The sequence below is a fragment of the Choloepus didactylus genome, chromosome 15 (assembly GCF_015220235.1).
Source record: "Choloepus didactylus isolate mChoDid1 chromosome 15, mChoDid1.pri, whole genome shotgun sequence".
In the NCBI taxonomy this organism is placed as follows: domain Eukaryota; kingdom Metazoa; phylum Chordata; class Mammalia; order Pilosa; family Megalonychidae; genus Choloepus; species Choloepus didactylus.
Genome location: NC_051321.1, coordinates 62,681,938 through 62,705,063, shown reverse-complemented (window position 1 = coordinate 62,705,063; position 23,126 = coordinate 62,681,938). Strand labels below are relative to the sequence as shown.

The window sequence follows — 23,126 nt, the reverse complement described above, 5'->3', positions numbered from 1 at the left end:
AGCAAACTAGAACAGTAGGGTTGGCAAAGAGTAGAATAACATTCTTAAAGTGGGAATGATTCATTCTTCTGATTCTTCTTCTAGACAGCCAAAACTGACTCAAAAAGGATTTCCAAATGCCAATGGGAAAGAGGCTTTAATAGATTTTATAGCATGAGCATTTAACAGTTTTAGTATGTTTATCTACTTCACTATAAAACTGATGATGCCACAGTTAGGTATATTCAAGAATCTCATCAATTCTCAAACTGAAGAGTGAATTTGGGTCAATCAACTTTTAATTTCAAAAGTTCAATTCTAACTTTCTGGTCATATGACTCATTCTTCCCTTAACAAATTTATAGACTGTTCTAGTATGGCCTTGAGAGAGAGACTGCATGCTGCGCTTAAACTAGGTTTATTGCACCATCGTTTGTCAGTCAAAAATCTAATTACAAAGATAGCAAGTTCAATTTTATGAGATGTTATGTGCTGGTGCTAGTCTGTAAGGAAAGAAATCCATACTAATCCAAATGATAAATCAATTTACAAATCAGTGAAAATTTACTCTTTATTATGTAAGATGCAGCAGTCAGGTAGTTCCTAAACCATAGAGGTAAGGAAGTAGAGCCAAATTTTGAATCTGAATACTTGTTCTACCACTTATTAACTAAGTAATTCAATTAACCTCTTTAACCTCTTGATGCCTCAGTTTCTTCCTTTGTAAAATGGGGAAAATTATAGAACCTACCTCCTGAAGTTGGGGTAATTATTAAAAGCCTTAATATTGGTAAAGCCCCTAGGACAGTATGTGGCATGTAAAAGACTATGTGTGTCAGTGATTATCCTTGAGTCCATCCATAAGACCAAATAATAGATAAGAAAGTTACTCAGTGAGAACAAAGAACAGTTGTTTTGAATATAGAAGAGACCATTGAAACCCTGGTTATTTACTGGTTTGAGCAACTGGGTGTATAGCTGTTGGATTTATAGAGATGGGAACGTGAAGAAGAAATAGGCTTAAAAAAAATAGAATAAAGCTTCTCAGGAATATTCCAACAATGCCCCAGGTTAATTGTTAATTATTGGGTAAAAGCAGAAATACCTGGAATATTTTCTGGTCTTTCATCCTATATTGTATTTGCATTATAGGCCATTAAAAGTACCACTTTTAAAAATAAAATTTTAGATAATTACAGAAATTATATATATATATATTTTTTAATATGCAAATATGAAAATAAAAACTTTTTCTTATATCACATTTATTTACCAGTTTCATATATTTCTTTCCTAGCATGTTTTAAACTCAAACACAGACATTTTTTAGACTATTTTATTGAGATGGTATATGCAATTTAAATACTTTCGACTTCCACAAAAATTTCCAAAATCCTTTGAAAATATTATTTTCTTGATGCTACATAATGTCCCTTTATACTCTCTCACACACACATACATACACACACATATTCTTATTTCATATTCTCCTATTTTAGGACATTTAGAATATTTCTAAATTTTGTTATTATAAAGCTGCAATGAATCTCTTTTTATAAAAACCACTGTCCACATTTCCATGTTGTTATAATAGTTCATTAGAAGTGGAATTAAATGAGGGGAGTTTTTAAAATCTATTATAAATGTACAAAGAAAAGAACAAAAAGATTAAACTCTGACCACAGATATTTACCATGTTATGATGTTGACGCTCAAAGCTATCTTCCTGGAAGTTTCTTAGGGTAGATAATATAGTATAGGGAGACTGTTTTTTTGATAAAGAAATTTAATACATAGCTCATTTGTCTCCAAAACGTTTATGCAGTCTGTTTCTTGGCTCCAGGTAGATCCACAGCTGTTATTTAAGGCAGAAATGATTTACTTTGTAACAGCTAAGCACATTTAATGCTGAAAGGGGTATAACATGATATGTAAATTTTGTGTGCAGGACTTTTTCACACTTACATAAATAACCCAGGGCAGAAAATATAGAACTATGTGTCCCAAATAGTATTCTAATAGCAATTCTAGTTGGCGGGAATACTTCTATTTTAAACACTTTTTAGATTTACCTAGGAATGTAAGTCTTCTAGTCTTAATCAGAAATTAAAAGCAATTCTTTTATGCACCTTTTTACGTCTGAAAATTCACTTAATATTTCTTAGCCTACACTGAAGTAATTAAGGTTGAAACATGCACGCTCCATACTTCTGGTGTCGAAGTATATCAGAACTTAGGGGCTGGATCTGACAAATTAGCCCTGTGAAAAAGTTGTTGTCTTATAAGGAACACCAATGCCCATATTTACTCAACCTGATCTACCTAATTTTAATTTTTTTCATTTCATTGTTTGTCTTTTATGCATATTCAGTGTCCCGATCCATCATGCAAACAGGACTTGTTGGCCTACCTGGAACAGATCAAGTTCTACTCTCACCAGCTAAAAATCTGCAGTCAAGTTAAAGCTGAGATCCAGAACCTGGGGGGAGAGCTCATCATGTCAGCTGTGAGTACTGCCCAGCACTTATACCATCCCAGGGGCAAGATGCTTGAAGCAGAGCACCTACACCCCTCCTCACCCCACCAAACCTTAGGCCTATGCAGTTTAGAACAAATCCAATTGGACTGCATAAAATTTCATGTAATTAAACTATCAAGAAATCTTGCCACATTTCTTAAATGTTAAGAGGCACAACTTGTTTTCATTTGCTTCTGAGATTTCAGAACAAGTCAAGTTTTGTAACCGATTGGATGAGAAATCGATATTAATTTAGAGTCCAGTTTTCAGACTTCACCAAGTGCACAGATGAAACCTAGAATTGAATCCTTTAGTTTTTTTCTGAAATAAATGCAGATGGAAAATGACAGCTTTATTGTTATTAGTTGATATTAATTTCCCCCTTGTTCATAGAACTGTCAGATCTTGAGATTTTTTTTTAATTTCCACATGTAATTTCAGAAATGGAGTATCATAAAACTATAAATTTAGAGGAACTTTCATAAATTCCTTGGTGGCCCTGAGTTACAAGCTGTTCTAAAATTACCATGATAGACATAATTCCTAACTTTTCTATTCATCTTTTAATAACAGTAGATTATTTCTTGTTTGAGGGTGTAGTGATAAAATAGTATTTGATCTCTATATTGGATTCAGTTATCAGTGACTTTGAAAAGGATATGGGCCAAGATTATAAATTTAAGTTAAAGTGAAAGATCATGAACATTCTAGGAACTTACATTCCTGAGGACAAATTTTTAAAAATGATACCAGCATATTTATAAATTTGCAATCATTTACAGCTTCCTGTTTCTTGGCATTGTCTTTTCCTCAATGAATTAATGTTCTTAAGGAGAACTTGGTTGCAAGAATACATGCAAAGAATCACCATCAAGGGTGGAAGGGAGGGAACTAATCTTTATTGACCACGGTTTGCCTTATTTTATCTCTATATTTATCTGTGTTTAATCTTCACAATAGCATGTCAGAAAGATTGCTTATTTGCTTGTTTAGTTTCTTTCACATATGAAAAGCAAAATTCAGAAATGTTAAATAGCTTCCCCAAGGTCACACCAATAAATATCAAATTAGGTTTTGCCTTCAAAGACCCATGTCTTCTCTGTTCTGGTGGATTACCTTGAAGCTATCGTGAAACTGAAGAGCATAAGTCAAAAGTGAATAATTTGTTAAGTATGTGCTGGAATTGATTTTTACCTTCCTCGCCCAGTAATTGTTAAAGGGGAAAAAAAAGCCTCTATTTCCTCAAAATACAATTTTGCAAAACAAATGCACATGCACAAACACAACTGGTCCAGTATTGTTGCCCATGTCATGTATGAAAGGAAAATATATTTTAAGCAGTCACCAGCACAATTTCTATGTCAACACCTGAATTTTATGCACAAAAGAATAGGTGTAGTTCAAATTCAGTTTAAAATGAGAGTTTGATTTTATGGGGAATTTCCTTAATCATTTAAATATGAATACCAGTTCTTAAGATCTTTTACAATAAATATTTGTTGATTGAGTCAGTGAAATTATTTTGCAAAAATATGCAATTTTGTAAACAGAACACTATTATTAATAATATTTAATTATATCATATTTTTCCAAACATACAAATATACACACAAATATGTGTGTATACATATACATATGTGTACATATGTACATACACAACAGATATGTGTAAACATATATAAACACGTAACACTATTGTTGCTTTATTTTAGACTATTAGACATTTAGTCTTCATTTTCTCATTTAACATTACACTACTTTAAGTATTTAATATGTAAATTCCAAGTCTATTTTCTGCTTACTTTTATCAGTTTCACAAAATCACCGTACTTCATGAGGTATACATTCAAATGTGTTTGTTACCCAATTACAATATACTTCCTCATGTTGTCTGAAGCTAAGATTTTTTTTAATTGATAAAATTTCAGCCTCTACAGAACTGTTAAAATATAATACTGTTAATTGTCCATCCAAAGTATAATTTCCTCCAGATTTATAAATTGAGTTTGTACTCCTTCCAGTTTTATAGGATGATTCAATGCATGAACTTCACATATTTTAGACATATTTTAGAAATATATTAGGCAGGAGCCACTTGATTTATAATTTAAAGCTGTTATTCATGTAGAATAAGGAATAACATCGCAAACCCAAAACTATTTGTCATCATTTTGCCCACAGTTTCCCCTTAGAAAAAAAATATATATGTGAAAAAAAAGGCCCCCTTTTACATGTCACATTTACATTTGCTTACAGGTAGATCCTGAAAAGCTTTTTAAAGACATTTAATTTACGTGTGCCAAAGAATACTTGCTTTAATCTCTCGGTGACCCTGTGTTCCTCTCTTGTTCTTCTTCCTTCTTTAAATTGAGAAAGTCTTATCAAGGTCATCGTTTTTCCATGAGGTCTCCTGAAGATTAGCAAGCATGATTCTAAATCAGAGAAACATCAAAAATTACAGAAATTTGATATTTATTAGAGACTATTCAAATTTCATTAAGTAGAAAAGTTTGCATTCTAAGATCAAGTTTGTGAAACATTGCTCTTAGTACAAATGTTTGATTAAAACAGAAGTGGGTATGAAAGAATTGCATTTCTGGAGTGAATGGGCAGAGTGCTTTCAGGGTTTAGGATAAAGAAAATGAATTAGGAATTAAAAAGCCATTTCCATAATAGACCATTCAATTAAAACTTTCTTTTCTAATAATTCATACATCGATATCTTAAGCACTTCTCAACCTCAAGCTACATGTTTTACCCAAAAAGAAACCAAAGTATAGTTAATTCAGATCCAAAACTGAGACTTTAGCACCTTCTCAGTGTCTGGCATCATAAAATATCTGGGGTATTCAAAAATAAATACATGGTAGTTCCCTGAACAAGACATTCAAATAGACACAAAATTAAAATGCATGAAATAAACCTAAATATGTCCAACAGTGGTTTGTGCAAAAACATATGGGAACAGATGAGGGAATAATTAATTCTGCTGGGTTGAGGATTGAGCAAGAGGAGCCTCGATAAGTGGCTTGACCGTAATTTGGGCCTTGATCAGTGAGTAGAAAGCAAATATGTAGTTACAGGGTAAGGAGAGAGAAAAAATTCTAATTATAGGGGACAACTGAAATAAAAAGACAGAATTAGGGAAAGACTGGGAATGTTATGAAAATGACAATTTAATGTGACTGGAAAAACTGCTTGGAGTGTTGGTGTGAGTACATGTGGGGCGAAGAGATGGGAAGCTGCAAAACAAATTGACAATGTTTAAAAAGGATCATTTATAACATGAAGACACACTTTTAACTTTATCCTAGTGATATCTGAGAGCAATTTAAACTTTTAAGTTTAAGATGAATATAAACAAATCTGTGTATTTGAAAATTAACTCCTTTGATAGAATGGTGATAGAATGGAAAGATGAGGAGCTGGAGAACAGGAGTCTAGCTAGGAATGATTTTTTAAACAATCCAAAAGAGAAACAGTGAGAACCTAAATTAAGATGATGGTGAGAATGGAGATGAGTTTATACATGCAAGAAAGAATTATGAGGTAAAAGTAATTAGAGTCAGTGATCTATTGGATGTTAAGAGTAAAGGAAAAGGAAGATTAATACCTACCCCAAGGTTTTGGGGTTTAGTAGTCAAAAGTGGCATCATTAACTAAAAACTACATAAAGAAAGGAAGAGCAGTTGAGGAAGGGTAAGGCACCTCATTCAAGTTTCACTTGTTGAATTTAGGTGACTAAGGGGTATGCAAAAAAAAAAAGGCCTGGGAGAATTTGGAATGTGGTTCAGAGCATAGGAGAGAGTATGAAGAGAATAGATGACACTATCCAGTGAAAACGTGTTGGGTAAGACATAAAAAAAAAAAAGAAAAAGAAAAAGAAAAAAGAGCTGAGACAGAGATCCAGAAAGAATTCTTTCTACCCACATGTGATTCTAATGAGCTTATATCCGATCCAGAGACCTGACTGCTGCTGTTTCAACAAACTGAGGATTTGCTATCTCTTTAAAAAGAGGCTGAGAATGGGCAATCCAGGGCTGCTAATGGCAGCTTCACAAAATCATCCAGGTTCAGAAATTTTTATCTTTCTGCTTCATCATGCTTGGCTTCTGGCTTCCATTATCAAGGGTAAAATATAACAGCTCTAGCTCTAGCCACAGCTTTTATATTTAAGACAGTAAGAATGAAGAGGAAACACAGGAAACATTCCGCATATCTTTTTAAGAAGCCTTCTTGAAACTCCCTTCCAAACTCCCTTCCAAATGTTCCCTGTTACATATATTTGACCAGAACATAGTCATATGGCCATTCCTAACTGCAAGGGATGTTGCAAAATTTAATTTTGTTTCTGTGTTTCTTTGTTTGCATTTTAATCTGGACACATTGGTTTACCCAATTAAATCAGAGTTTTATTTCTATGGAAGAAGGGCAGAATGGGTATGAGTGGCAATTCACGGTACCATATTCTTCTACAATTACCATATTCACAGCAGAACTCACAATATATTGTAATTGCATACTTTCTTATATCTATTCCTCTCTAGACTATAAGGTCCTTGAACATTTTTGAATTATTGAAGGTGCAGTAGCTAGTGACTTTAAAAGATGCAAAAATCCAGGTAGGCTCAGCATTTTAAGGGCATTTTGGATTTTGAAATTAGAAGGTATCTTTATACCTTTTCCAACATGTCAGTAATCTAGTGAAGGCAAAAATTAGACTATAAGTAGAATGAGTAGTGCATATGCAGTGATGGAGAGAATATAATAGTATAGACTATTTTTTCAAGCAATTTGGGGTTGAAAGGAAGGAGAGAGAGAGGAGAAAGGAGACAGAAAAAGAGAGAAGAAGAGAGAAAGACTTGCGGGGCTGGCAGAAATCAGAATTGCTGGAAGCTTGTTTTTTTTCTATTGGTTAAGATTTTTTCATGTATGCTTTAAGATGGAAGTGATTGAAAAGTTTTTAGGAAAAGAGCAAGAAGAAGCTAGAAGAGAATGAACATTGAAAAATGAAGACTATAACTGGTGGGAATAAAATCTGAAGCAACCCAGAGGAAATGGAATTAAGAGAACAGATAGAAAGATTAAGTTTGGAAAAGTAAAGCACTTCTTATGAGCCAGCATAAAGAAGAATAAAGATGTGAATACATTGAGACACAAATGAATGGGAGGTTAAGGAGCTTCATACTGATGGATTCCCTATTTTGGTAAGACAGGATGGGAAGTTTTCTGTTAAGACTAAGGTTTGAATGCTTTATCCATGATTTCATTTTAGCAACAGACCAAAGTAGAGATGTCAATATCTTCAATGACTTACTTTCAAACAATGCTTAGAAGAGAAAATAACCTAGGTTAAGGACAATGATTCAAAATAGTGATTAGAGAAACTATATGCAAAACTTTGTACTATTAGAGCCCAGCTCCAAGTCATTGCCTCAATAACATCAGTTTATCCTTCAGTCACATGGAGATATGCCAACATTTCCTTCCAAATGTTATTTTCCTATAAGAGAAATGGACAAGTTAATAAAATTTAATTTAAAATGATGGCAAAACAGAAAGATTAGGTAATTTAATATACCATAGCAAGTTCTGTTTCCATAACCACCTTCATGTAATAATGTCTTAAATTAAGAATAGAAGAAAAAAAATAACTCTAAGATTAAAATACACCTGGGGTATCTGAGGGCACTCCAAAAAATTCTCCATCAATTTTTCACCTAGTGTCCCTATAAAAGGTACCCAATGGGGATGCCACTGTAGTTTGTGAAAGGAGGCTGGCCATTAAGAACTAAAGTTGTTATAGTCTCACCTGTATATATAAAAAAATAACATCCAGGCAAACAATTTAGATGATTAAAATGATTCCAAACTTTTAAAATTACCCTTTCCCAAGTGTCACACTTTTAGGCCAACATTTTTTTAGACTACTTAAAACTGATTAATTATGTAATTGCCATGTTTCGTGTATTTCCTTTAATATGTCTGTGCTCTTTTACCCTGAGGCAGGTGTGCCAAAGCCACAATTTTAAAAATTGGATAAATAAATAAAACTAATCAGTAAAAGGGGAAAGATCAGCAAGAATGAAAATTCGCCAAGCAACTTCAGCTCAGCTTTAATAGAAATCAAGGAGCAGTGTGCATTTAATTAGAAATGATAGGGGACTGCAACAATATAGCTATTGACCAAAAGAGCCACTAGGGCTATAGAACTTAGGAAATCAAGTGCATACATAATAATTTAGTAGGTTAATTTGCTTGCCACATTAAGACACTAAGGGAATTAGTTAATGAGCTTTTTCAACCTACTGTAATCATTTGTAGGCATTAAGAAAATTGGGAAAACTAAGAATGATTTGGAAAATTAACTGAAATACTTAGGAAAAGGAGGAGGGGGAGAAGCTTGGCATGTGCACAGAAGTGAAGGAAGATGAAGGAGAGAAGGAAAGAGGAGAGGAGGGCAAGGAGAAGAAGAGAAGACAAAGAAGAAAAAGGGAAGAGGAAAAAAGATACTGCTAACAAATTTAACTCTGTAGAATTTTTGTTTAATGCTGGGTAGGAGGCACATGGGAATTGTCAGAATCCTCAGTAATTCAAAGAATACATTTTTTAAAAACAATAAAATGCATGTTGTTTTCTCTTTTACTGAATTGTCATAAAGTGACCTAAGGAAATCCCTTAGGAGTATCTAAGTAAACTGATATCACAGTGAATTGGATTTTCTATAGATTTTGATTGTTCTATGCATACTGTTGTGATAGCTTTGGAAAGAACTTTAGAAATAATCATCTTACAAACAAATAAATAGATCAGGGACTTTCAGTGTCTTACCCTTGTTTACAAACATTGCTATTGGCTATCTAGGTCTCATGATCTTTACCTCATTCCTATTAAAGCCAAGCCCTATGGCCTCCAAGTGAGTTTAGCGGCTAGAATGGTGGGATGTGGTATTGCTATCTCCAGCCAGGATAGTTGGAATAGATATCAAAAGTGAATGAATGATTTTAATTGAAAGCCCTAGGTAAACACTAAATTTAGTACAGTATTAACTGATGATTTCATGAAGCTGGATTCCTAGAATGCTTGACCCACCAGACCACACTCTTCTGCATCAAAATAAGAAGAGCTCACATGAGGCAAGAAGAAAACTACTGAACACCAACTTAGGAAACCCAGTTTGTAGTCTAGATATTAATCTCCTTGGGCCTGTTTCTGCATCTGAAAAACTACAGGTTTGGATTAAATGAGCTCTAAGCTTCCTTCCAATTGAGAATTTCTGATCTTATTCTCTTTTGTTGTCCCCTTTTGTTCTCTGTTACTAATCAACATAATTCTCTCCTCACCAACTGGTAAAAAGACACATCAGGCAGTTTTGTATCATGTTCTTTTGATTTGTTTTAATAGGATGCTTCTAGATTCTCCTTAAGCTACACATATCAGGAAGAAAGATATCAGGTGGTATAGGAACTACCTGCCAATGGCAAACCTAGACAAAGGGGACACATGAATATCAAAATGGAGCAATATATTGATCATGATTGTAGGACTGATTTAGCACAGGTTTACTGAGACTGCTGTAATTTCTCTCACAGAACAACAGTGATCTGTTTTGTGTAATTAGATCCTCTTTGTGCAATTAGAGATGGAGACGATAAAACATCTGGACAAGGCACACACACAAAAAGGTTGATATAAGAAGTAAAGAAATGAAGGGGGAAAGGAAGAAAAATATAAATAATATAAATGTGATATGAGGCTCTCTACTGTTACATTTATTTCTTGTCATATTCGTATTTGTATGTCAAATAGTTCCATATTATTCAAAAGCAAAATACTAGAAGACTTTGAAACTTGGTCAAAAAGGCTATTTCTTTTCTATAAAAGATAATTAGTTTAATTGTTAGCATTTCTTAGAAAAGACAAAGAAAATTATTTCCATTGTGAACTAAACAAACTAAATCACAAAATTTCAAAGCCAGAGGTGGAAAGAGAGGCCATTAAAGTGAGCAAAATGTATTTTTTAGCTATAGAATGGTGCAAAATTCCCCACTAGGCAAAGTGCAGATGAAGGAAAGTGGCAGAGCTGGATGCAAACATTTCATGTGCCCAAGTTCAGTTGGAAGCCAGGGAGAAAAAGCAGGGAAGAAAAGGGGGGAGAAGGAAAAATCAAGGAGGTAAAGCGTTTAGGAAAGCAAAGTTTGGGCACTAAAATCTGTAAATGTATGGATGCAGGTGGAGTTGAAAGCAGAGGTGAAAAAAGGCAAAAGACAGTATGGGTGATGTTTGGAAATCATTTTCAGTCTGTGGCTCAGGTTGAATTTATACTTGTTGTTGCAGATTATAGCCACAGGGTAAAAGCCCCTGTGAGATTTTGTGTTTGCGTGTGTGTATGTGTGTGTGTGTTTTCCCTAGGAAAATAAATACAATTCCACATTTTTCCTTTTGATTAGTAAAGAATGGAGAATATTCATAGTAAATTGGTAACTGTTAATACATATTAAATATTGACTTTATATGCTTGTGTCTATTCCATGGTTTCTCAGACTTGGCACTACTGACATTTTCGGTCAGATAATTCTTTGTTTTGGGTTGTTCTGTGCATTGAAAGATGTTTAGCAATATCCCTGGCCTCTAGCCTCTAGGTGCCAGTAGCAAGCACCTGCCCCCTACTTGTTATAAATGAAAATGCCTCTAGACATTTTTAAATGTCCCCAAAGAGGCAAAACTGTCTATAGATGAGAGACACTAGCCTAAGGAAATGTAGGAGTTGAAAGAAAGCTAATAATGCTGTTGAGGATGTTGTTGGTGCTCTGCTCCTCCCACATCACCATTACCTGGCAGTTCCCCCTCTCCCTGCCACTGAGTATTGGCTGCCTGTTTCTCACAGAGGCCTCCTTCTCTGGCTAATTATCCTCAGCAAAACAGGAATCACCTTGTTTGGAAGGTTATGCACTGCACCCCTCTCTTGTTATTGCCCTGAGTCAATAGCAAGAGAGTACAAAAGGCTGCATGCACCCCTCTCTTGTTATTGCCCTGAGTCAATAGCAAGAGAGTACAAAAGGCTGCACCCCATGCCTCAAGATGGGGCCAACTCTGCTGAGCAATTCCAGAACCCCACACGAGATCAGGTCAAAGCTTATTGCTGGCTGAGACTAAAGTCCTTGTCCAGCTCTACTCCTCACCTTTTCTCCTTTCTTCCCATCCCCTTATTCTGAGAGCAGACCGTCCGAAAAACACATGCACACATTCCTCTCAGGCTCTCACTTTCCAGGAAGCTATTCAAGACAAATGATGGCATCGTATCCTCTACTGTCCCTTTCTTTGTGGATGGAAAAGAAGTGAAGGAATAATTTGCTAAATTTGATAACCACTCCTCTCTTACTTACACATTCATAGATACTATTTTATCCTCCTAACAACACTACAAGTGAGTTTGTAGTATTTTGTTGACAAGAGAACTGAGGCTAATAGATGAACTTAACTTGACAAAGGTCACATGGCTAGAAAGTGATAGAGTGAAACTGTGAAAACTGTCTGATTTCAGATTTCAGAGTTCTTTTTTCATTGTATACTTACATAAAGTTGTTTTATTTTTCCCTCATTTTGCCTTCCCTGAAACAACAATACAGAGATGAGTAAAAGAGGTCTTTCCTCTCTAAAAATTCAGTTGGAAAGAACAACAACAAAAAAAAACTAGTTACTTTATACAAGTGTTGTTATAAATATATTAGAATTTGTATTCCACCTACTGCTAAAGAATTTCAACAGTTTCAGAAATCAAGTGTAAAATTAGAAACTGAAAATCAGAAAGACCCCAAAGAAGATTAAAAGTACAAAGAAATGAGTACTAAGTATTTGGGATCAACTTGTTACTCTAGTTGAGTATATTCAACTGGCAATGAAGGGAAAACTTATATAGTCATCATTAATATTAGAGACATAGAAGTTTCTTGGGAGAGAAAAAAATTCATCTGGCTTTAAATGTAAGGAGAAATTTATTGTGTGGGTCATTATTTGAGTAACAATTGATAACGAGATGGACAATGTCCTAACCTAGGGTCTGTAAAAGACAGAAATGTTCAAATGGGCATTTCTTAAAATAGAAACTGAAGTTACACGTTAAATCTCAATTTAGTGAAGGCTTGTAAGTAGAGAGTTGTGATAATAAGGCCTGGAAATGCTGCTTTCTGATGATCTAGCTAGATACAAAGATATCACTTTGACAACCCTAGGGGAATAAGTGCCTTAATCTCTTTGCAATGTTAGGTATCTCAGAGAAGCTTTGGACCAAGTCCTGGGTTGCAGGCAATTCATTGTTGAATTTTCTAATACAATTCTGTGCTTTTTAAAAAAAGGAATCCATACCTTTTAAATTTCACTCATACATTGTACAAATATTGCGCATCTACTGTATGTGTTTATATATATATTATATATATATATATTTTCCTGATAGCAAAATTGGCATTCTCTCATGAAAGTTTTAGGAGTCTCACTTATACTTTCAACAAGATATAGAATGTAAGTCCATTCTTCTCCAACTCAAAGATGAATTATTTTTAATGAAATCTCAGGCTTTCCATCACAAAGCATGAAAATAACATTTGTAATTGAAAAGATATGTTTAAGGAAGGTTTTTCAGTCAACAACATTGAATTAGTCAACTTAACATAGGCCATGCTGTGGTAATGAAAAGGTTCCGATTCTCAGTGGCTTAAGACACCAAAATTCTTAACTTGGGCTCATATTTGAGTTTGATGTAGGTTGTTAGGGATCTATACTCCTCAAGGATCTGGGCCAATGTACTCTCTAGGAATGACAATGTGAAGTCCTATCATCTCTGTAAGGAAAGTAAAGTCTAGAAAGGTTGCTTACTGGCCAAGAAATATCTGCCAGGAAGGAAATGAACTGCTGCATAAAGATGCTTAGCATAGTGTCTAGTACATAGCACAGCAGGTGCTCATTAAATATTAATTATTATTATTATTATTATTATTAGCTAATATGGAATAATGTTAATTTTACCATGAAGTGATAGTATCCATTGAAATGTTTCATTTAAGTGTTATAAAAGTTATTTTGAATTAAGTTTAAAGGAAGAATCCTAGAAAAGTGACTTGTTTTTAGTGGAATAATTCCACTGCCTCTCATAAAACTGCTTATTGCCCAACCCTGTTTTAGCAGTAGCATTTGATTCAGGCTTTACAAAAGAATAATCCTCCTTGCTTCTGTACCTAGATTAGAGTTTGGTACATGGATGGCTGATGAGTAATGGGTGCATTGTAATAATAATAAAAATAATAATAACAATGACAGGCAACATTTATTGAGCTCTTAATGACCAAATCCCTTACATATATTAATTATTTTAATCCTCCCAACAATGCTCTGAAGAAAGTTCTATTTTTATCCCCATTATATAGATGAGAATTAAAGCTCAGAGAGTTTAAGAATTAGAAGAGTTCATTATTTTCCTTCTCCTCCACTTCCATCCTCCAGCTTCCTCTCATCCAGGAGAAGCTCTGTCACCCCCAATAAAAATGGTAGTGACTTTGGGGTAGCAGAAATGAAGTCAGAGCTCACACAAATGTTATCTCATATTACCAACACTGTGTTCTGAAAATTACAACTGTGAATACACTAGAAACATGCTCAGGATCCTTCACATTCACTCCTTCCTGAAGCAGAACTTGAATCAGTGTGTTTAGAGCTCAAAAGCATCGTACCTATCCTCCAGTAGCTCTTACTCAAGTTCTTCCAGGGAAAGGACATTATCCCATGGTATCTCTGCCCATAGCCAGTCATTAAAGTGAAATTAAAACTAACCTGTTGATGCAGGTTTCCATGTCAGGCTTTGCTTAAAGGCACTGCTGAATATTTATGGTCATGCCAACTACTTCTAATCATTTTTTATGATTGAGCCAACAGTTGTTGCCTTTGAAGTTTGGGTCAATTCTGTGCCCATGTCTTCTTTACTTCTCCAGTATATTTTTGTCTCATTATTACTATACCTCTTTGACCTTTATTTGGTCTCATTTGTGTTTTAAGCAATTACTGGAGCCTACAAAACAAGCCTCCCCTTTGTACCATTTAATTTAATTAAACATCTCATTCAAGTGCTTGCTGAGTCAATATTTAGTTCCTCACCTATATCCCTGGGACAACTTGAAACATTCCATACACTAGCTAAATGGCTTAATATGCAGGGACATATGAGCCAAATAACTTTGTTTGCATTCTCTCTTCCTGAGCAATATCCATGGGATGCTGTTGAAAACTCCTCCACTTTGCCTTCTCCCTTAATTGTGCCCCCCCATCGTTAACGTGGCAGTGCATTTTTCTGGATGATAAATTATGATGGAAGAGAAGGAAAAGCAATCCTCGGCATTGTTTCACTAATTTTGTTTGTAGAGTTTCTTTTTTGTTGTTGTTGTTTTTAAATTCAGTTTTATTGAAATATATTCACATACCATACAATCATCCATGGTATACAATCAACTGTTCACAGTATGATCATATAGTTATGCATTCATCACCACAATCTATTTCTGAACATTTTCCTTACATCAGAAAGAATCAGAATAAGAATAAAAAATAAAAGTAAGAAAAGAACACCCAAACCATCCCCCGCATCCCACCCTATTTGTCATTGAGTTTTTGTCTCCATTTTTCTACTCATCCATCCATACACTAGATAAAGGGAGTGTGATCCACAAGGTTTTCACAATCACACTGTCACCCCTTGTAATCTACATTATTATACAGTCGTCTTCAGGAGTCCAGACTACTAGGTTGGAGTTTGGTAGTTTCAGGTATTTACTTCTAGCTATTCCAATACATCTGTATAGTGCATAAGAATGTCCACCAGAGTGACCTCTCGACTCCATTTGAAATCTCTCAACCACTGAAACTATTTCGTCTCATTTTGCATCCCCCTTTTGGTCAAGAAGATATTCTCAATCCCTGTTTGTAGAGTTTTTTTTTCTAATGTAGCTGTTTCTTATAGCTCCATTATGCATCTGCTTCTCCACCTGGGATCAACAGTCATGCCAGATATAATGCCATCAATGGTATAATTTTGCCTAATGGCATTAAATGTCTCTGAGTGAGCTGAAAAGAAAGGGGAAGGTGATGAATGGACCTCCAGAAGAACCCTGGCTTGTTTGCACTTTGGGAGGGTCAGCGCAAATACTGTTTGTGTACATTGGTGGTTTGAAAGCTGAGAAAGATTATCTCGTTAATCCATACATTAGAAATTAAGAATTTTCCCTTCCCAACTCTTCAGATTTTAAAAGTTCTCTCAAGTAAAATGGAATTTTTTTTAGCAATGACTCCTAGGGCATTTTTATGAGGGGTACTTGCTTGAATATATAAATACACACATAGATATATATGTGCATACATATATACATACATGCATGAATTAGTTGCTTAATCAAAGGTATATTTGTGCTTAATTTTACACTTTAAAGTTTAGGTATAAAATGTAAGAATAGCTAACTTGCTAAGTATTAATGATATGTAAGGTTCTAAGTTTTATATACATCATTTCCTTTAGTTATTATCTACCTAGGTATCCTGTCCATTTTACAAATGATGGGACTCTGTCACATGGACTTAATAACTTGTCCAAGTTCACCCACCTATTATAAGATGATGGTTGGATGAGAACTCATTTCTTAGTTGCTCCAAAACTCACCCTTACACTTGGAAAAAGGAGTCACGAATAAAAATATGCCTATGATGCTACACCCACCATGATTCTCATATTGTTCATATCCATTGTCCGTGAGCCAGGGTACATGGACATCTTGATGGAAAGGTGAACTTTACCACCCTCACATTCACCTTGCTAGTGTCATGCAGCAAGTGGATTTGATTTAAGGTCTCTTGAGGACTTGATGTTTCTTGTATCATTTCTGAAAATGATATTTCTAATCAGAGTATTCTATTCATAATATTTGAGGATATAAGTGCAGTTATGATTTATATAGGTCCTTTGTGTGAAACTTGTCAGAACACCAAGAACACATGTGTATTGAATCACTGTTGTAACAATCACATCACTATTACCGATGATAAGAACTAACTCTACCTGGGGCTTAGTAGATGCCAGAGTGTTGCAAGTTTTTTGCATGTATTATTTATTTAATGTTTACAATAACCTTATCTTTGTTATTAGCCTCATTTTGCAAATTAGAAAACTGAGGGAAAAATTGTTAAGTAGCTGGCCAAGTTCACATCATCAGTTCATGTTAGAACCAAGATTTAAATGTAGACCTTTTGACTCCAGAGCTTACACTCTTCGCCACTGCATTTTATTGTCTCCCAAATATATATATTCTTTAAATAAATGAATAACTTATTTTAGCTTAGCATATGTTCTAAATATCCTTTCAGTTCTTGTTCTCTCATACAAATTCCAATTTCTTACTTCTCCATATAAGAAGTTCAGATCAGAAGATGTGATGGTAGTCAGGGAGGAAAGAGGCAATGGAATAAATGTGTACAGATGCTTGTACTTATTACAACTTTTCTGCCAGTGGCTATCTCCTTGTCATCATCCCCAAGCTCTAACCCATCTCCCACTGTCTATTGGCTACCAGAAAGCCTATCCTACAACCTATCCTAGATTTTATTTTAATGACTTTAATAAGAACTTGCTTTAATGCTTTAATGAAAAGGGAACAAATTAGTATCGAGTTCTCCTCTGAAATCTAGGTAAAACTTTCTCCTTTGACACTTTAGAGTCTCGCTGGGGTCAGATTTATTTTTCCCTCTATACAATCCAAACAAAACATTAAACAAATCTAGTGAAGGCCCAGAATAGGAATTCATAGAAAGTGAACATTCCCTGTGAAAATGGAGTGATCCAGGAGCATCAGTTCTAGAAATAAGAGATATGGAAGGATTGAGTCTTTTTAAAATGCAATTTTTACCCATTTTCATTCTCACCACTGTTTCAAGTAGTAAATCTCTTAAGAAGATTTTAGGACCGTGCTTCAAGTTCAAGCAGATACTGGATAAGTTCTCAAACTCCATTCACAATTGCATCAGAAAGGAAAAAAGAGAAGTTATGACTAGGAACAATTTAATGAAGATATTAAATTTAAAATGAAGATGGGGAGTCAGTTGAACCTCTGGAGTAACAGAGGGAATAACCAGGGTAATATCCTGGACTTGCAACTGAACCCAGGGTTTATACTTACATAAGTCATGGCCCTATCCTCCAGGCAAACCTATAGTCCTGATATTTGGAATTACTTCTAGCAAATTGGTGCTTAAGCTCCATATCTCCCTTGCTCATTTGGGAAAGATGTAGTCTCTATTTTCATTTTCTGCATGGGAAAGCCTGGGGGTGGCGTAAATGTTCCAGGCATCCTGACTTGGCATACTGAATACATTTCCCACTCCACAGACAATTATACATACCATTAGGGAGACAACAATATGTAGTAAAATGAGCATCGGCTTTGGACCCAGGTACATTGGGTCTGGTATTGCCTTGGATTTGAAGGGCCAGTTTTATTCCATGGTTAATAGAATAGACTGTGGACCCAGACTCGCTGGGTTCGAGTCATGCTCTTATCACTAATGTTGTGACTATGGGCTCTTGTACTGCACTTGCAAAACAGGAATAATAGTAAGACCTACAGTATAGAGTTCTTATGAGGATTTAATGATTTAATATACATGAGACACTTTAATAATCCCTGCTCCATAGTAAGCACTTTTTACTGTGCATTTAAAACTATGTAAGTGTTAGCTATAATTATTGACTAGTTTTGTGATCTTGGAAAATGTAATTAACCTTACATTTAAGGTTGGGAATTTCAATTTCATGTATCCCATAAACTTAGTTGTGTTTGTTTGCAGAATTAGATGTGATAACGAATGTAACACTCTTAACATGATAAAATGTTAATAAATACTAATTATTATTTTGGGGTTCATGATTACTATGACGTTAGTACTGTATATGTACAACTTGAGGTAAACAAAGTTAAATGGAATGGCTGAGAAGCATGCCACCATGCATACAATGTTTTCTTTTGTGAAAAGCATTCCAAATTCCAAACTTGGATTTATAAATAGGCTATAATCCAAAAATTTGATTGCAAACTTGGGAATGCCAGTATTTTGCCATGTAAAAGTGTGATCCTTAAATTAGAAAAATTTTGGTTCATATAAGGGATAGAAGCCTATGCGTCTAAATTCCATACACCCATGGTCTCTAAGTAAAATGAACTCACATACTTTCTGAATAAATATTTCACTACTTTCTGTTTGAGTCAAATCTCATTTGGTCTCCTCTCAATAATATGTTGTAAAAAGGGGAGTATAGGTTGTACAGTAAAAGCCATGATAGCACCACAGTGAATATTGGCCATGAATATATAAAACACATTGTAAAATGAGATGGTTTGCTAGCTTTCTGTTATCTTGAGGTAGCGGGTGAAAGCTGTAAATTCCTATACTCTGTAGATCCTCAGTGCTTTAGACTAATATGGGGCCATATAATATAAAAAATAATATTCCTTCTAAATAGCTTGCTGCTTCTAGAATTTCAAATTATGAAATGATTTTGAGTAGGACTTTTTAAATTTGTTTTGGTTTGAAAGTGCAAGAAGTAAGTACATACCATGTGAAATAGTGCAGACTATCTGCATTTTTACATCATAATGACTGTTTAGGGCTTGCCTTAAAGCTTTAGAAATGCTTTTTCAGGTATTAATTCAAGAAGTATTGAGTTATCTGAAATTGAAATTAAATTACAAATTAGAAGTGGATGCTTTGTCTTACTGTTGGAATATTCCATGACATTTTTATTTTATAACTTAGGTGCTCAAATATATTGTTTCAAACAAGAAAAAACTGTCACACAATTCCATTTGACTTATTTTCCTGTGACGAACACACAACTCCTTGCCAGGATATTTCACATTGTGCCCTTTACTGATCAAGTCTAAAAGTTTTGGTGTTACTTTTGCCCCAGAACATAAGAACCAAATGCTACCTCACTGTGTTTTCTAACAAATAATCTTGCTAAAGCAAAACGAAACCTATAGTTGCCCATTCATCAAATAATCTTGCCCTTGTGTGTTCTTATTCGTCTCTCCTATGAAAACTGTAGTATAATAATAGTAGTTTGAGAACCTAATGCGTGTGTAATTTGGTGGTGTTTTATTAATTAACTTGCTTATTTTGTGTTTAAAAGGGTTCCCCTAGGGAAGGCTAGTTTTAGAGAATAAGGAAGACTCATAGAATTAGATCTGACTAGGGTTGGGTTAGTCACTAGGGAATACCAAGGAGAGGAAAAGCATTAATATATAAATATGTCCCCACAGTCACTACTAATTAAGGAGTACATGTAAGTATGTGTGGATAGGCAGATAATCAGCATGTACTACGAAACTAAATGTGAAGAGAATGAAATTTAAGAAATCTAGTCACTGATACAAACTGTCATAGTCTAAAAGGTCTGTGGGAGGATCTAGAGGAAAAGGTAGCAACTAAAATTCTTAGCACTGCAGAACTAGATGGGACCTTATAAATCACTCATTCTAACACATGTGATGCACAAAGAAATTTGGACTCAGATAAGTTAGGTGACTTGAATAAAATCATTTAGTAACCCAATTAAACATTGAACAATTAATCCCTTGCCTTTTGGTTAAAAGGTTCTTTTCTACTATTCTATGCCAGCTTCTAGTCACAGATGAGAAGTCAGCAAAATTAGGGGAAATCGAAGGGATCAAGTTAACAACACTGGTGGCAGAGAAGGGGACTTAACACCAAGCCAGTGAGCTCCTTGACAAAGATGCCTTATAGGCTCCTGATCTGGCCTGGATTGATTCCTAATTCTGCAGTGAGACAGACTTAAAAGGTGTGGATAAATTGGACACAGCAACAAAGGTTAAATGAATTCATGGTTGGGATCCAGGAAGAACATTAGATGAAAGTCTTTGGAAAATTCTTAGATGAAAAAGGCTATAAATCTTTCTTCCTTCTCTCAAGTCTCTACCAACCACGTTAAGCCTCCAATCATTTCATTTTCTACTTAGTTCCAATAAACAGTGTTAAGGCTGTGGAAGTGAAAAGTCAGTTCTTTTGTTGTTGTTGTTTTTAAAGCTAACGCATAAAGAAAAAGAAAAATGATCATTTACCTTGTAACCCATGCACAATGGGATCTCAATAAATATGTGTTTGCATGACAATATAGATAGAAATAGAAGTCTATTCTGTTATTTAGATCACATTGAGGGGAGTTAAACAGATGTAATTATCAGAAAAGAGTTTTAGAAAGAAATCTCTGCAATTTGGAAGGTGCATTAAAGAAAAAGAAAGCAGTTCTAGGAGACTATTGGGAAGTTGTTTCAATGATTCACATAAAAAAGGATGTGGGCTTGAGTTAATGAATTGGATGTAAATTTGAAGAAGAGTTTATTATTATTATTTTTAACAAAGATTTAGAAAATAGGATGATTAAATCTTGTTAACTATCAGTAGAATAGGCACATATTTGATGGCTATTATAATAATAGCTCAATGGTAATTCATAGTGCTTAGTATGTGGCAGGCACTATTCCAAGTGTGTGTGTGTGTGTTTGTGTGTAAACACAAAAATACATATATACATATATGTACAAATACACATACCTGTACATACATATATACACATATAATATATAACTTATTTGTCATGTAAACTTTATTAGGCAGATATAATTATTACGCCTGATCTTCAAATAAGAAAACTGAGACAAATAAATTAAATAACTTATACAACTTCACTTGGCTAATAAGTGGCAGAAACTATTTTCGAACACAGACTAGTTCTAGAGACTGTTCTCTTAATCATTATATTGATCTGGTGATTTAGGTTTGGGTTGCATTTGAGGTTCTTACAGCACCTCTGTGTGTAGATGTCCAAGCAACAATTTGAAATATGGGAATGGAACTTAGAAGATATGTCATGCTGAAGATAAAGATGTAGAATGCTCAGTGTGTGGATGCTAATTAAAATCAAAGATTATCCAATAAATGCTGCACATGTCTGTCCACCCAAGTGAGAGTAGCTGGCAATTTAAGATAGCTTGATAACATCAAGAATCTCTAGATCTAGACCCTTTCAAATTATTAAGGTAAAGCAAAAATTACTGTATTGCTTGATGAATACATTTGGTTTCATGATTCACAGATGCCTAAAACAATTATTTGATCAGAGAATTTGGAAATGTGCAGTATACCTGTTCAATTGAACTGCATGTACCTTAGATACTAAGAGTTAATTAAAAGAAATTGAGAATCCTGATCAACATTTAATTATTATTGAGTTTGAATTCAACCACCTGAGCTGTCTCCATTCTTAAGCCAGTTGTGTACTCTCTAACTAAAGCTTTACTGCTGTTACAAGGCAACTGGGGATAGTCTTTCCTGGTAAATGAGCCTTTTGAATGTTAAATTAAAAAGCCTGAAGCCAAAATGCATCAAGTATCTGAGAAGCAAAAGCAGCAGGATTGATATTCTTCCTTCCATGCTGTTATAAAATTCATTATCTGTACTCTCGATTGTCTGTTCCACAGTCCGCTTCACTTCCTTATCAGTACAAGTAAAATACACATTCATGAAGGCTGGGCTATAACTTCATTGTATCATCACACATTAAGGCACACTCATTGAGGATATCCATCCCTAGTGTTCTATAGTTGGTTCAAAAGGCATTTCCATAAACTGGAGTTCATGTTATCCATGACTCTGATATACATCCAACCATTTTCTTGAAACAAAAGGAGAAAATAAAATCTGTATAATTTTGGTGCCTATCACATTTTGTCATCACTTGAAATGTGTGGCCTATGCCATTCCTAAGGCATGCTTTCCTTTCATGTAGCAAAAGTATAAGAATTATGTAAAATGAAAATGAAAAAAAGATATATTTTCAATTCACCAAAATTCTAGCAGAGGATGAGTTGCCTCTGTCACCTCTTGTGAGACATAATAACCAGATATTTTACATGAGAACAGTACAGAAACACTTGATTATAAGTGGAATCGTTAAATGATGAAAACACAAATACAAGTTAGTAAAATTATCTTCATAGCATTAGTAGGTTCATCCCTGAGAAATCTGAGCGAGAGGAAAATGTCTTTTATCACCTAGTTGCAAAGCAAATTCCTTATTCTTCCTTTGGATGATAGTAGATCATTAGATAGATACTTACAAGTAGATAATTCTAAGTCATATATACTTAGAAGTAGATTACTACTTCTACTTAGCAGATATATCCACTTAGTAGATCTACAACTTAGTAGATATATATAAGAAAATATACTTAGAAGTTGATTCTTAAAAGGAAATATTCAATGATACCTTCTCAGGACAGAAGATTAGTGTTTCAGCTCATGCTTACTGTGATGGTTGGGTTCATGTGTCAACCTGGCTAGGTGGCCTAGCTGTCTGGTCAAGCAGGCACTGGTCTGACGATTGCTGTGAGGATATTTGAGCCTGGTTAATAAACCAACGGGCTGGTTTGTCGGATCATCAGTCAATTGACTGCAGCTGACTGATGACTCATCAAGGGGCGTGCTTCCACAGTGAGAGAATGCAATTGGCTGGATTTGGTCC

General features: G+C 34.6%; 1 protein-coding gene across 4 annotated transcripts in view; it reads left to right on the top strand.

The window, feature by feature from the left end:
* Positions 1-23,126, top strand: part of CTNNA3 (catenin alpha 3) — a 1,946,492-nt gene that overhangs the window by 1,864,360 nt on the left and 59,006 nt on the right. For all 4 annotated transcript variants that reach the window (XM_037805370.1, XM_037805369.1, XM_037805372.1 and 1 more), the window contains one exon: positions 2,351-2,485. In XM_037805370.1, coding sequence (XP_037661298.1) covers positions 2,351-2,485 — 135 coding nt within the window. The remainder of the gene's footprint in view (positions 1-2,350; positions 2,486-23,126) is intronic.